Source organism: Brachyistius frenatus, unplaced genomic scaffold, assembly GCF_029030835.1.
Source record: "Brachyistius frenatus isolate BFR_SWC_R1_liver_20210118 unplaced genomic scaffold, ASM2903083v1 Contig_84, whole genome shotgun sequence".
NCBI classification, from domain to species: domain Eukaryota; kingdom Metazoa; phylum Chordata; class Actinopteri; family Embiotocidae; genus Brachyistius; species Brachyistius frenatus.
Genome location: NW_027210683.1, coordinates 1,732,960 through 1,746,623, shown reverse-complemented (window position 1 = coordinate 1,746,623; position 13,664 = coordinate 1,732,960). Strand labels below are relative to the sequence as shown.

The following is a 13,664-nucleotide window of genomic DNA, read 5'->3' as shown; positions in this document are numbered from 1 at the left end:
ATGCATTTTTAAAATCAAAACATGTTAATTGAGGACGTGGCAATATTTGGATAAAAATACACAAATCGATTGTACACATTCAGTCAGTTCTTCTACGCATATGCAAATGAGGGAGACCAGGATGGAAAACGAGGGACTGATTGTTGCAGCAACTCAAGCTTTAAACACAAATGTTTGTTGTTCTGTACTTTGACAAAAAGCATACGAGTTCATAAATTACGCCAAAATTAAATGGAAATAACGATGTCAAACACTCGAGTTTGCATTGAGACAGTAGCAGCAGCTAAAATCATCACGGGGGGGAGGAGGGGGGGGGAACCATACAGCAAAACCAATTCAGGAAAACCATCCATGAGGACTTGGACATCACCGCTTCACAAAGGCATTATGATCTGTGGAGGAAAGTAGATGTATCTGTAATATCAGTGCAAAGTGACGTCTGGTTTGGCGGGAAGAACATCTGTAAGGATACCAACGAAGAGGGATAAATAACATGGAGGGGAAAACTTCCCCTCACCTGTGCCTTCATGATTAACAACAACCGCACAAACCTGGCAGAGCAATGAAACATCGGCAGCAAAAAGAAACAAAAAACGTATAGAAGTATTTCAAATAGACTGTTCTAATGCAGAGAGCGTGTTTGATACACAGCTGCAGACTCAATGAATCTGCCTGAACTACAGAAACGTAACGCAGCAATAAACTGGTATAATTATAATTTATTTCTTTTCGGAGAAGTAAAAGCCCCATTACACAGTACGGTTCTAGAAATAGCATCATGATCTGAAGAAAGCAAAGGAGAATCGACACAAGAGAAACTACCGAGAAGAAAACGTGATATAATTTAAAACACCGTAATCTGAAACACCACAAAGCAAATCTTATTTCAGGTCATCAACTTTCAAACTTTTTAAATCTGTAAATAAACTCTGTATTTGGTATCAGTGAAGGAGAGAGGTGATGGTGACAGGAGCACAATTAATAACGTCTACATTACAAATGTCCATATGATGGAGGTGTGCCATGTCGTATCATTAATAATAATAATAATAATAATAATAATAATAATGTCAGTGTCATTTTTAATATGATAACAACAACAAAATCCCATCGTTATAATGGTAATATTCCCACTTGTTGACGTAATGATGTCATAGCTGGACGGTACGACAAATGACATCGTTTCCCTGAAAATGACATCACACACACACACACACACACACACACACACACACACACACACACACACACACACACACACACACACACACACACACACACACACACACACACACAATGAAACGCTGAAAAAACAACCAAACATAAAAGAAATACCAGAAACATGCAGACCAACCACACAACTCAGCGATTCACCCCGAGACAAAAGAGAAGCGTCACGCTTATCCCAAATATTTCCCACTCATCATAATATAGTTTAATGCAATAAAACGAGATCTCCAGTTATTTACTACACACACACACACACACACACACACACACACACACACACACACACACACACACACACACGACGGGTCTGCGTCAAACGTCACGGTAAAGCTGCGACAGGACTACGGCCCCTGAATGCATCTTCATAACACAAAGCTGAACTTCATTCGAAGGTGTGAAAGACTTTGTCCCGGCAGGTCGAATTACTGACGATATTAAAGAACTATCACACGAGCGATTTACCCGACACGTCACCAAAAAAAAATACAAAAATACAAAAAACAAAACACCAAAAGACCTTTAAGAGACACGGCTCCTTATTTTTTTGCGTAATATCGGGCCCAGTGTAAAGCGAAACGACTCCTGTGAAAGGCGAACGGGTTCGTCAGCATCAACTTATGCAAAACAGTCAAGCCTTATGAGGCAAAAGAATCTTTAAGATCCCAACAGTCTGCACACGACGAGCTCACGATAAGCAACCCGGCAATTACAATACGAGGTTCCCGAGTCCTCCGGCATGTCTGTACGGAGTCACAGACATTCAAATGCAATGTTCTCTGCCTGCTTTTGAAACGAGGCGAATATATTTCTCCCCTCCTCAGGACAGGAGGTGACACAAAGGCTCCATTAAATCTCCAGATGGTCGAGCCACTGTGTGATCACATCACAACGAGGACAACAACAACAACCAACAGATATTTTACCGATGTGGCTTTGTGGACGTGCAGCTTTTAGCCGCAGTTCCAACTTCACCTCACTTGTCTACCAAAGGATGCTTAAAAACGATGACACGGTGGTGCAACAGCTGCCTTTTAAACGACGGTATCTGCAATGTGCCTGTTGGTGAAACACAGTCGACATGCAAGAGAAAAAAAGTAAAATAAAAAAAACCCCCACAAGCTTGTGGAAATGTTCCGTGAGGGAGGTGTCACCGATTCTAAACTCCTGCACTGCAAAAGGACCTGCTGAAGATTTTATTTTGGGAAAATAAGTTATCGTAACGGAAAAGTTCACGAGCCCGCCGGAGGCGTCAGGTCGGCGAGACGGATGCGAAGCGGAGGCCGGGGTGGCCGGGGTGGCCGGTGAGGGCCGGGAGCCCAACGGTGAACCCGCTGTGACCTAACCGCGGCGGAAGCGTCCGTGACACAGCAGCTGGTGTGTGGTTACCATACCGACCGGGCCTCACCGTTTCTCAGCTGCTCCATTCATGGAGAGCTGGACGGCCAGAAGACCTGCGGTAACCCGAGCGTCAACGCTCCCTTCTTTTTTCTTTTCCCGTCCCAGACCCGAGCTCACCTCAGACGCGTCTCGTCTTTCTGCCAGGGAGTCCTGACTGAGCGGCGGCCGTGTGCTCCACGTTATCCCCGACACACGGCGTTTAATAGATCAGCCGGGGGGTGAGGGGGTCGGTGGGGGGGGTTATCTCGGGATATTTAACAAGAGACACGGGAAATAGTCTGATCTGGGTAACGAGAAGAAGCAAGGAAAGATTTCGGTTACTTATGTGCACACTTTTGTTCCAGAAAAATTCTAATCAGCAAATCCAGTTGGCTCGAATAAGAGTTAGAAAAACAGCGAGAAGGTAAATCATTCTTCTTTCTTTTTTTTTGGACCCAATTCACAAACTTTTGGCAAAAGCAACACCGACATATTAAAAACTTGTGTGAAAACCTCGTGTTTGCTCAACTCTGACTGGCTGCGGGATTTAAGGTTCATCGTTGGCTGTTGGCTTTTAAGGAGTGTACTCCCAGACATAAAAGCTGCATCATCTACAAACAGGAAGTGAGCATGAACATGGAGTGAAAACGTGGACGAGCTGCTGATTAATTCTGCAGAAACAACGACCACTGAAACTACAAATATACACTCAGCAGCTGGTATTTTTAATACCTCATTTCTATCTAAACTTGGGCATTGCTTTTTTATTTATTTTTTCACCACTCAAATAAACACTCTTTAGTAGCACGGTGCAAGATCTTGTCAGCGGCAAACAAGGGGAGGTTTTAAATCCTACAAATACTCCCAATTATGAAGTGGTTTTAGTTTTTGAATCAGTATGCAATTTAAGCATTCAATTGTTAATAATGGAAGCCGTTTTACTTTTTTTTTTTTTTTTAAAAGGGAACATTTGCATCATGTCTGGATCTTAAAACGTTATTATCTTTAAGCTCAAGCACAGAACTTGGTTAAAATCTGTGAATGTGGAACTATGTACTATTGCATAAATTTGTTCAATATGTTGGACATCAAACTCTCTTCTTTTTTCTTTAATCTAAGTCAAAGTTTAGTATTCAGTGAATATTTCGGGATCTAAACTTCCTGGAGTCCCCCGTTCATGGAAAAAAAAACCCCAACAACAACCCTCTCCCGACTCAAAGATCCGAGGAGCTGCAGCGGCTTTTGGCTTTGGGCACGACGAGGATCTCGTCTCCGTCTCGGATGCGGTAGGAGTGGAGCGCCCGGCAGCCGCACTTCAGCTCCTCGGGTCCAAGCACGGAGCACATGTCCCGGTTGATGTAGAAGAGCCGGATCCCGTTGGTGGGCAGCTGCAGCACCGATTTCAGGTGCTTCTTCAGGTCGCCCACCGTCTGCTCCAGATGGAGGCTGACCGCCTCCACCCTCTCCCCCCAGCGGACGTCCACCACGGTGCAGCGGGGGCTCAGGTCCACCTCTGCCAGAGGCGCCAGCTGGCCGTACTTGGATACGAGGATGTGGTACCTGGAAAGAAAGCAGAGCTCCTGTCACGGTTTTGAAATTTCTTTTAACTGTTTAACTGCTGTTAGCCGGCTAAATTGTTAGTGTCTGCGGCTTCTAGACGCCGACCACGATGCCGTTGCTTAGCAACGGGCGTTTTTACGACTTGACCGCTCGAACGCCCGAGCACACGGGGAGCACGACTTCCCACGCCGTGGCCACGAGCTCGCCAGTTCCATCTGAACGCAGCACGTGTAGAAAAAAAAAAAAAGAAGTACAAACTCCCTGCGGCTTTCTAAACAAGCAGGATTTTTACGTGAATGATTCAAAATGTGTTTTTTGTTTTTGTTTAAGTTTGACCGAAAAAGGAAACGCCGAAGTTCTCCTTCGACACCTGCGTCAGGGATCTCCGCTCGACCTCATCACCTCACGTGTTCACCTGCACCTGCCTCTCTGGTAATACAGATGAGGCTAACATGCAGTACGTCTCAGAGACGTTGGGGTTATTCTTTCTTTATGACGTGTTGAGCTCATCGTGGACAAAGCGGCAATAAGCTCAACTTTACCACCTCGGGCCGCAGACGTCGCCCCAGATTTCTGCTGGTTGTTTCATGATAAAAATAGTTTTTTGTTTTTTTAAATGAGCACAAAAACAGGTGGACGGAAAGGTACCTGCTGCGGGTTTGAGAGGCAGAGAACCACAGAGTTTGTCCGCCTGCTGCTTTGCCGTGAGAAAAGCTCTCAGCCGTCCCGGGGGAACGCGCGTTCGAGATAAAGACCCGGGAACGATTAAATAAAATCCAGGAGAAAAGGCCTGCGCTTTCAAAGCCACTGTAACAGCTGGGCCAATCAAAGCAATTTCACTTCCCTCCCCAAAAACTCCTCGACAAAGCCGATCCCCTTGCCCGGGGTTTCGGGCCAGAACTCGCCGTCCGCGCTGGGAATTCTCCTCTAAGGCCACATTACACAAAGTGCCTTTCTAAGAGAAGCCATTTAGCTAAAAAGGCCTCATTTAAGGTGGCAAGCAATGTTATAATGGGACAAGTAAAGCTGCAGGTGATAAGCAGGCAGCATTCCAGTTGTCTTTTCGGCATTCTTCCGTAATTACCCGGAAAGTAGCAGCAGAAATAACATTTGTTGGAGCCAAGTCGGTCCCTCCGGGACTGAGGACTCCCGGAGATGGTTTGTGATTGTTGCGATCAAAAAAGTGTTTGATTACTTAAATATTACGATCTCATTTGTGGAATTCTAAGTGAGTATTTTTCAAGAAACAAAAATGGATGAACTATTTGGCTATAAGTAAAAAAATAAAAATAAATTTAAAAAATCATAAATGTGACGTATCTTTCCAGAACAGATAGTCTGTGACTGTAATATAGAAGAAAAAAAAAAACACAGACTACATCAGCCTTTCAAAATAAAAGCTTCAGATGCCGTTTAATTCATGTTAAATCAACACATAGACCTGCTGGATGCACACAAACAAAGTGACGTCTCTGTCAACTGGACGTGTGGATAAAACTATTTTAACATACAGTAATATTTAATCACTTCTTTTGATGATAAGCACTTAATTAGAAAATGTTAACGTGAAGACCGCATTTCCCACAAACCTCGTCACTTCCAGATTTTTCCGAGTTTTATTTGGTGATGAGAAAACATTGAAAACTGGGAGTTACTTTTGTTTGAAAATGAAAATACTTTCAGCTCAGCTTCTGTTGACAGCATTTTTTGCAGAATAAGTTTGCTTGAATTTGTTCGAATTACTGCGATTGCAGGAGCAGCTCAGATCCTCTCACTCCACCTCATTCTCTCATTTCTTGGCCATCCAGCTAAAAGAGCTTAAAAAGTTTAAATGTTGATTTCCCCACTTCAGTCCCACATTGGCTCTAATATCCAGATCCGGCTCCCTTTCGGAGCCTCTCTACTTCTTCCACAGGATACACCGACTCTCAGATTTCTTCTTTTTTTTGGTCTTTCTTCCTCTTTCCTTGCAACTAATCCTTCCCGTCCAGCCGACACATTTCTTTCCTTCTGTTTCCTCGTTTCTACATCCCTTTAATCCGTTTCTAGATCATCTACAATTCTGTATCTTTTAGCAGAAAATTGTCGAGGTGTATCTGCCCCCCCCCCCCCACCTCCCGCCGGTTGGTCCGATTTATGGTTTGAGACTTGCGTTTATGGTTACTCAAAGCCAGGCCAGTGTCAGATGTGTTCACCTGAGAGGCTGTGACCCACCCTGCGGGGCTCTGATCTCTCCGGGTAGCCGGGTAGCCGGGCCGCGTCCGAGAGGGAAAGGGGATAGCGGTGTGTTCGCTGCTTACCGAGCGTGTCCGACACCCCCGTGACACCCGCGTGTTGATCCCCTAACCCCCCCGGACCGCTACACCGGGAACTGGGACCGCCAACGGTTACAAGCTAGGAAAGTCAAATGAAAAGATGGAGGTAACGTGATGGAACCCGTGACGAGGCTTCAACGTTTAAAAAAACATATTTGGTTTTCGTGTGCAAAGGCGTTTTTTTTTTTTGCCATAATTAATAAAACATACTCGCAGCCAAAGAGCACAGTGACATCAGACAACAAATTCATCTCTCATCTTAAAGGTTTGAGTTTGACAGAGAAAGTGTATACATATATATATATATATCTAAAAAGAAAAAAAAAATTCAACTTGCTACCTGGTGTATCGGTTTTCCAATCAGAGAATTCCCGGCACAAAGGAGTCATTGAGGAGGCAGAGACTGGTGGCATTGTCTCCCAAAGGTTAGTTTCCCCCAGTCAGGGACTACACCTTCCTTCACAAATCCCTCCCCAGCATTCGGTCGAGGTTAAGTGGAATGCAGTCGGTGAGGAGCGCGGGCGATGATGAGACCGCCTCGAGCTCGAGCCCCCCCCCCCCCCAAAAAAAAAAAATTTCATATCGCAGACCGTAAACATGTCGCGGACGAAGAGCAGCGATGTTATTATTGTCGCAAACCTGGCAGGTGTTCCCAGAAGTTCTCTAACAACGGGTGATGGATGTTCCAGCTTTGCAAAGATGTTGATTATTAATAACGACCCCAAAAGGGGGCGGGGCCATGCTTGCAAGCCTAAGTTCCCAGACGTGGCGGTCTGATCTATCCCTCGCTCAGTGTTACTGTTGGTTATGGAAAGTCCACGCTCTTCTCTTTTAGATGTGAACCAGTAATAGCCACGAATGTAGATGAATGAAAGACACGCATCACTCAAAGAGATCCTCGTTTCACCCGACTGTAGGTGTGAAGTTAGAAACGTGTGCATAACACACGTGTGCGTGTACCTCTCGGGGAGCTCCTGTTCTGGACAGTCCTGGTAGTACCTGATGAAGAACCTCTCGGCATCCTCCCTCTCTCCATTAGACACTGACCCCCCGTTCAACACCGTGACAGACGACAGCCTGCAGGCAGGTTCATTAAGTGGATGGATTATAAAGTATTAATAAGTAGACATGTTGTGTTGTGGAACGCTTCGGTCTTACCGTGCTAAAAGGAGGCTGTGCCTCTCCTGGGTGCTGTACGACTGTAATAAAGGAATCCCCTTCGCTTTGACTTCCTCCAACTTGGGGAGGAAGTTCAGCCTTTCGATATCGGCCCATTTACTAAGCCCTGAATTTAAAAAAAAAAAAACGGTACAAGTTTTAAGGGCATGCAGTGAATATCGGACAAAAAAACCAACGTGCTCAATCCTCCCGCTTTCCAGACCTGAGTTGTTGAGGTTGATGCTGTGCAGCTTGGGGAACAGACTTTCCAGTGTTTCCTTGGTGTCTTCCACCGAGTCCAAACTGTTGTTGGCCAGCACCAGCGTCCTCAGGCTGGGGTACAGCAGCCCGAACTTCCTCACTTCGGCCCAGTCCCGCAGCTGGTTGTCTGTGATCTGCAGCAGGCGCAGCGACGGGCAGGACGTCTGCGATTCGGTCACGCTGTCGTAGCCGTTCAGGCACAGGAAGAGCTCCTCCAGCCTGGAACGAGGTCAGACGAGGTCAACGGCGACCGCGGCATTGAGCGCAAACCGTACCGAAAGAAGTGAATCTTTCACGAAAAACAAAACAAAAAACAGGCTGCAAATATGGAGTTTCATTGAAAAGAAAAGGGAGAAAATATGAATAGTGTGGCTCTCTGATTGGAGGCCTGCAGAACAGAGGAAGAAGTTACATCAGGGATTAGATACAGACAATTTAACAAGCTCACAAGACACCGCTGCTTTTTACAAACATGAAAACACACTGTTTATACCAGTCTTTCCTAATCGTACAGCGATTCCCGCGTCACTCACTCCGGCGTGTGTTGCGTGAGCGTGTGCACGGCGTCCCAGCTGACGTGCGTGTTGATGAGGACGAGCCGTCGGAACCGGGAGAAAACGTCGGCCATGCTGGGCTCCAGCTCGGCACCGCTCAGAGGGTTCATGCTCAGGTTGAGGAATTCCAAGTGGGGGATGATGGAGATGATGGTGCAGATCTGGCAACCCCCCACCCACAACAACATTTTTTTTTTTTTTAAACACTGTCAGTTTAAAACTGGATATTCTGGATATTTGAAAGATCAAATCTTTCATCAACAGACCAAAATGACACTCAGTATTTTACAAAGAATAATTACATGTGTCTTTAACCCCATATTTTGTGAGTGACAAGTAAATAGAAAAACGTGATTAAACTTTCAACCAACTCCACTTAAAATCTAGGTTGGAAATTCTGCAATTAATGGTCATATTTACACACACACGCAAAAAAAAAAGATTATTTAATGAACTAAAATTTGTCAAAAGAGCAATTAAAGTCATTTATGTTCCCAATGACAACTAAAATAGAACATAATGTTTATTTCTAATATCCACTGGTACATTTGGCACTCCAGGCCAGACTCACTCTCCCTCCCAGACTCCTATTTATTATTTAAATTTAGCTTTATCCGTCTCTAACCGCGGTCACGTCTGCATACGATGCTTTGTGAGTAAAGCTCCTCTGCTGGACCCACCTCCCCCCAGTCGTTCAGCTGATTGTAGGACAGGTCCAGCTCGACCACGTGGCTGCAGAAAGCCGCGATGTTCAAGCGGTCGCCGGCTTTGCTGATTCCGCGGTCGTTAAGGACCAGGATGCTCGGCAGGAAGAGGCGATCTGCTGAACATTAAAAAAACACTCGCGTCACTCAGACTTGAGCGTTCCACTCTGAACTCCACATACTCGGTGTGACGGTGGGAACGAGCCTGAAATAACTCCCTCCGTCACGTCTCACCTTTCGCGGGGGATCCTGGAGGTCTGGGCAGGACCACCACTCCGATGCCTTGTCCGTACGGGAAGTTATCCGGGCTGTACTTCTCACTCATGACCTGGACGAAGGTGTGCACCTCCTCTTCGTCAGAGGACACGTCCATGGCTCCAGCCCTGAGCAGGTTTCCATAGGAGAGACACACAAATTACTTTTTAGCTTTTGATTGAAGCAGCATTAATAGTCAATATTGTTTCACAGGAAAACAGGCAGATATACAGGGCACCTCACTGAAGCTAATAAGCCCTGCCCCCTTCTTCATTAGGCTTTTGAAATTTAAGTAAAACATCCAAACAAATAAATACATATCAAAAACAGATTTATGGGTAAACAGCTGAACAGTATCAGTGTAAGCATGTACTAAACAAGACTTATCATGGCTGCACCACTTTGAACCAGTTCAAAGTCCCGTTCACAGAGATTTCATGTTTTTTTTTTTTCGACGTATGTGCTGGGAAAAAAAAAAAAGGTCTAAAAATAACTCATGAACATCAGAAGAACCCAGAAGACAGAAACGTGAGAGGCGCAGCAGCGCTGACACGAGCAGGTGCACAGCCGCCACCAAACGTGACGCCGAGTCACCTGTTTCCTACCGAATCAGGTACAAACACCATTTCTGTTACTATTTCTGTTAGTTACTTAACTTTTCCAATGTTTGGATTTGTTTTAAATCAGTTGAACACAAATATCTTTGTGTTTTGCAATTTTAACACGTCTGGGAAGTGTCGTCATTATGTTTAAGTATTTTCTGACATTTCATGAGCAACACATTTTGGCCAAATAGTTTCATTATTATTTAAATTTACAGTTGAAGTGACACTTGTGGGTTTAACAGAAATGCAGAAAATCAGCCTTAGTAATGTTCAAATATTTTTTTGTTTAATATAAAGTAAAAGAAAAGGACTATAAATAATCACAGGACAGAAATCACTATGTCCGTTGGCAGCTAACAGCTGGTGGCGAAATCTCATCACTGCCTTAAATGTAAAAATAGAAACAGCTCTGAAAGAAAAAGCTTAAATAGTCATAGTAGAAAAGAAAGTGGTGGAAGTAGAAGTGGGAACCATATATTTTAGCATCTATTAGCACGATATCAACCCTAAACGATGACTTTATAATGCCATTTTGAACAGATATAAGAAGATTTAAGTGGTTATTAATTGAATGTTATGCTGAGTTACGCGTGTTTTTGTGACCACTGGCACGTTTGCATTTGTGATTTCGCCCTGAACCTGAAGCTGGAGCAGAGAAACATCAGGGTTGGTGAGGTTGTGCAAACGTGAAATCAAAATCGTGATTTTTTTTTTTTGAGTCTTGGTTTGAAAAAAAAAAAAAAAAAAAAAGAAAAATGACGACATTTGAAGAAGACGGTCTGAACTGTGGGAAACTGGAAGTGTGGGAATATTCGATTTTTTTAATTTTTATTATGACATAATTTTTATATCAGAATATATGACCTCCACCTTGACCACAAACAGCAGCCAGGCGCCCTGTCCTTCTTCAAGCCCGATCAGCCCTATCGGTTTCAGACGCATCGGATCTGATCATCTATAACTCGGCCCACCAGAGCTGCTGCGTTTGCCAAACGACTGAGCGTCTGATGTTTCTGTCACAGATAGTTTCTCATTTCACAGATCCTCTGATTCTTACCTCTGATGTAGGAGAGACCAAAGGAAAGATTGTTCTCAGCAACGCATCAGATCACCTGCCACCATCCCTGAGGAGGGGAGAAAAAAAAAAAAACAACCTCGATGAGAACTTTGATGAAGAAAATAAAAGCATTTTAGGAAAAAAATAAAATAAAGCAGAGAACCAGAGAAACAATATTTTAAGCACGCGAATAGAAAATGTCCTAGATAACTTCATGGTGTACAAAACAGATGAAAAACTACACATGAAGACGGTCTTCACTGCATCAGAACGAGTGAAACTTACATTACATGGCTGACTAAAGAAAGGTACAGTGACAGTTGGGTTCCTGTCAGGCCTAAGAAAACAATTGATGATATTGTAGCTGGGGATCAGTCATCAAGACAATGACATCATCTTTAAATCTAAAGATCACTTTAGTCTGAACAGATGGCAGACTGAAGTGATCTTATCGTTGCTTAAAGGAAGAGAAAAATAGAGCCTTTTACAAACCTCTCACGTTACGTCATCAGCTGTACTTCTTGGAAAATTATTGTTTGGCAAGTTTCTTTTCGGGCCTTTGTTCAATTTGACTAACAAAACAAGCAGGAAGTAAGTTTTCATAATAAAAGTTCTACTTTTTAAAAAAACTGCTCGCTGCTGCCCCCAGCGGTACAACTCAGGGGCAACAATGCCAGACTGAAATAAGGAGTTTCTCAGAAAATAACGAATAGCAAAAAATATATGTATGATACCGAATTGAACGTAGACCTGCAACGACTCATAAAATATCAAAAGTCTCACTGTACCAGCTGCAGGTACTTTCTGATAAGCAAACAAATATTAAACCAGCGGAGTTTTTGAACGGGGTTCCGGGAAGGAGTACTCGAGTCACTGATAGCGAGCGTCGTTTGGGGGGCGGCGGGGGCTTCTTATGGCCGAGGCCTGTTCGCGTTACGTCGCTCGCACACAATAACAAACTGATGGTTGACATTTTAACTGCGTCAAAGGGTGAATTTGTACATTTAAGCAGCATCAAACCCGAAAAACAGGACTGTCAACGTCGGGAAAAAAAAAAGCGTGCACCGCGTCTGAAGTGACAAGGCTGTGGAGCGGTGCAGCGGACTTTAACGGCTCAAATGTTTCGGTGGCTGTTAAAACCGAGTCACCGTCGGAACCTCCGAAGTTGGACCCGCATGTAATTTATTCGTGTTGCATTTTGTAACTGATCCTGAATATTTTGAGAGTGCTGCACTCACCGTCCCCGGAACCCCCTTGGCGTTCCGTTTGTTTTTGTTGTTCTTCGGTTAGTTGTCACCTTACGACACGCCTACTTCCACGGAAGTGACGTAGTTTAAATGTCATGTTTATTTTTTTTTTCTTTCCCGGTCTTCTTACTGTATATTATTGTTTTTAAAAAAAAAAACGCAGCACAGAAAATAATTAAGGCATTAATGGGCAAAATAAACAATCGAGTGATAAACTGAATTAAAAAAAATTAAAAAAACGAAGAAAAAGTTGTGTTTTCAAATAAGATTTTGGAAGAAAAGGAACATTGAAGCCACTGAATATCAAAAACATTGCATTTGATGCAATTATGAAAAATGTACATCTGTTTTTCTGGATTTCATGTATATCTTTATCCATTAATTTTGCTTAAGTTGTTCAAGGTTTTTCGTAATTTGCACAACTGATATGACAGTAATTTTAATGGTGAAGAATAGCGCTACCACATGCTGCCACCAGATGGCAGTCACGCATCTCATCTATTGTTTTGGTTTTTTGCACTTGACTTACCAAGTTTATCAGTTGTGTGCAGCCAAGATTACTTCATCCTCCTCATAATTTCTACTATAGAGCTCAAAATGAAGGAGACTACCGTGTGTGTGCAGACTCTTCCACCCAAAAGCAGTGATGGAAGAAGCATTTAGGTCCTTTAGTTCAAGTACCAATGCAACAATTTCAAAATACTCCATAGAAGTGAAAGTCTGGATATGACCAGCTAAATTTAAATACAAATTTAAATAGACCAGTTTCCTGTTTTCCAACAGGAAAATACAAACATGACAAAACACCATGATCACTACTCATTCCAGAACAAGATTCTCGTACTGATCTTTTATGCACATTTTAAACAAATTAAATTCTCTTTTTTGGTTTAGATATTTTAGTCATCAGGAATAATTTAAAGTTATTATTTCAGTATAGTGATTCAGGTGTCTTTGACGTGTTTCAGAGTTTAAACACGTCACAGCCGGTGTGTAATCACCTCAGGACTTTCAGATTCAGACTACTTCACACGGCGACCGTAGATCGACAACACTAGATTTAAATGAGGAAAATGCTGCAAACACATAATCTGCTAACTCAGCGAACACATTAGAGACCAGAACTTTCCATAAGCTATAAAAGGAAATTATATCATCGTGTAAACATCCTGGGAAGACTCTCATCACCGACCTGGGAACAATTAGGCTAATCCTGGTGCTGTTGTTACAATGAAAACTCATTTTACATACTGCATATGCGCATAAATAAACAAGGCTGATACAAGTTTGAGCATTTAATTAAAAAAAGTGTTCAGAAACACAAAGTATGGCATGTGGTGT

The 13,664-nt window shown here is 43.3% G+C and overlaps 1 protein-coding gene across 4 annotated transcripts; it reads right to left on the bottom strand.

The window, feature by feature from the left end:
• Positions 1-699: 699 nt before the first annotated feature.
• LOC138627397 (tubulin-specific chaperone cofactor E-like protein) lies at positions 700-12,400 on the bottom strand. 4 transcript variants are annotated; one of them, XM_069709688.1, is made up of 10 exons: positions 12,315-12,382; positions 11,569-11,648; positions 11,077-11,143; positions 9,394-9,542; positions 9,136-9,278; positions 8,435-8,616; positions 7,864-8,120; positions 7,641-7,767; positions 7,443-7,559; positions 700-4,167 (listed from the first exon to the last, which is right to left on the bottom strand). In XM_069709688.1, the coding sequence occupies exons 4-10, from the start codon at positions 9,530-9,532 to the stop codon at positions 3,822-3,824; spliced, it is 1,311 nt and encodes a 436-aa protein (XP_069565789.1). In that variant the 5' UTR covers positions 9,533-9,542; positions 11,077-11,143; positions 11,569-11,648; positions 12,315-12,382; the 3' UTR covers positions 700-3,821. The 4 variants fall into 4 exon arrangements, with proteins under 4 accessions (XP_069565789.1, XP_069565786.1, XP_069565790.1 ...); XM_069709685.1 differs by lacking the exon at positions 11,569-11,648 and having other exon boundaries at positions 12,315-12,400; XM_069709689.1 differs by lacking the exon at positions 11,569-11,648 and having other exon boundaries at positions 9,136-9,275; positions 12,315-12,400.
• Positions 12,401-13,664: the final 1,264 nt, after the last annotated feature.

Coding starts and splice junctions, on each gene's coding strand:
- LOC138627397 (XM_069709685.1), bottom strand. CDS start 9,532: ATGGACGTGTCCTCTGACGAAGAGGAGGTGCACACCTTCGTCCAGGTC. Junction 7,768..7,863: donor CATCAACCTCAACAACTCAG/GTCTGGAAAGCG, acceptor TTTTAAATTCAG/GGCTTAGTAAATGGGCCGAT. Junction 4,168..7,442: donor GAACAGGAGCTCCCCGAGAG/GTACACGCACAC, acceptor CTTTCTTTCCAG/GTACCACATCCTCGTATCCA.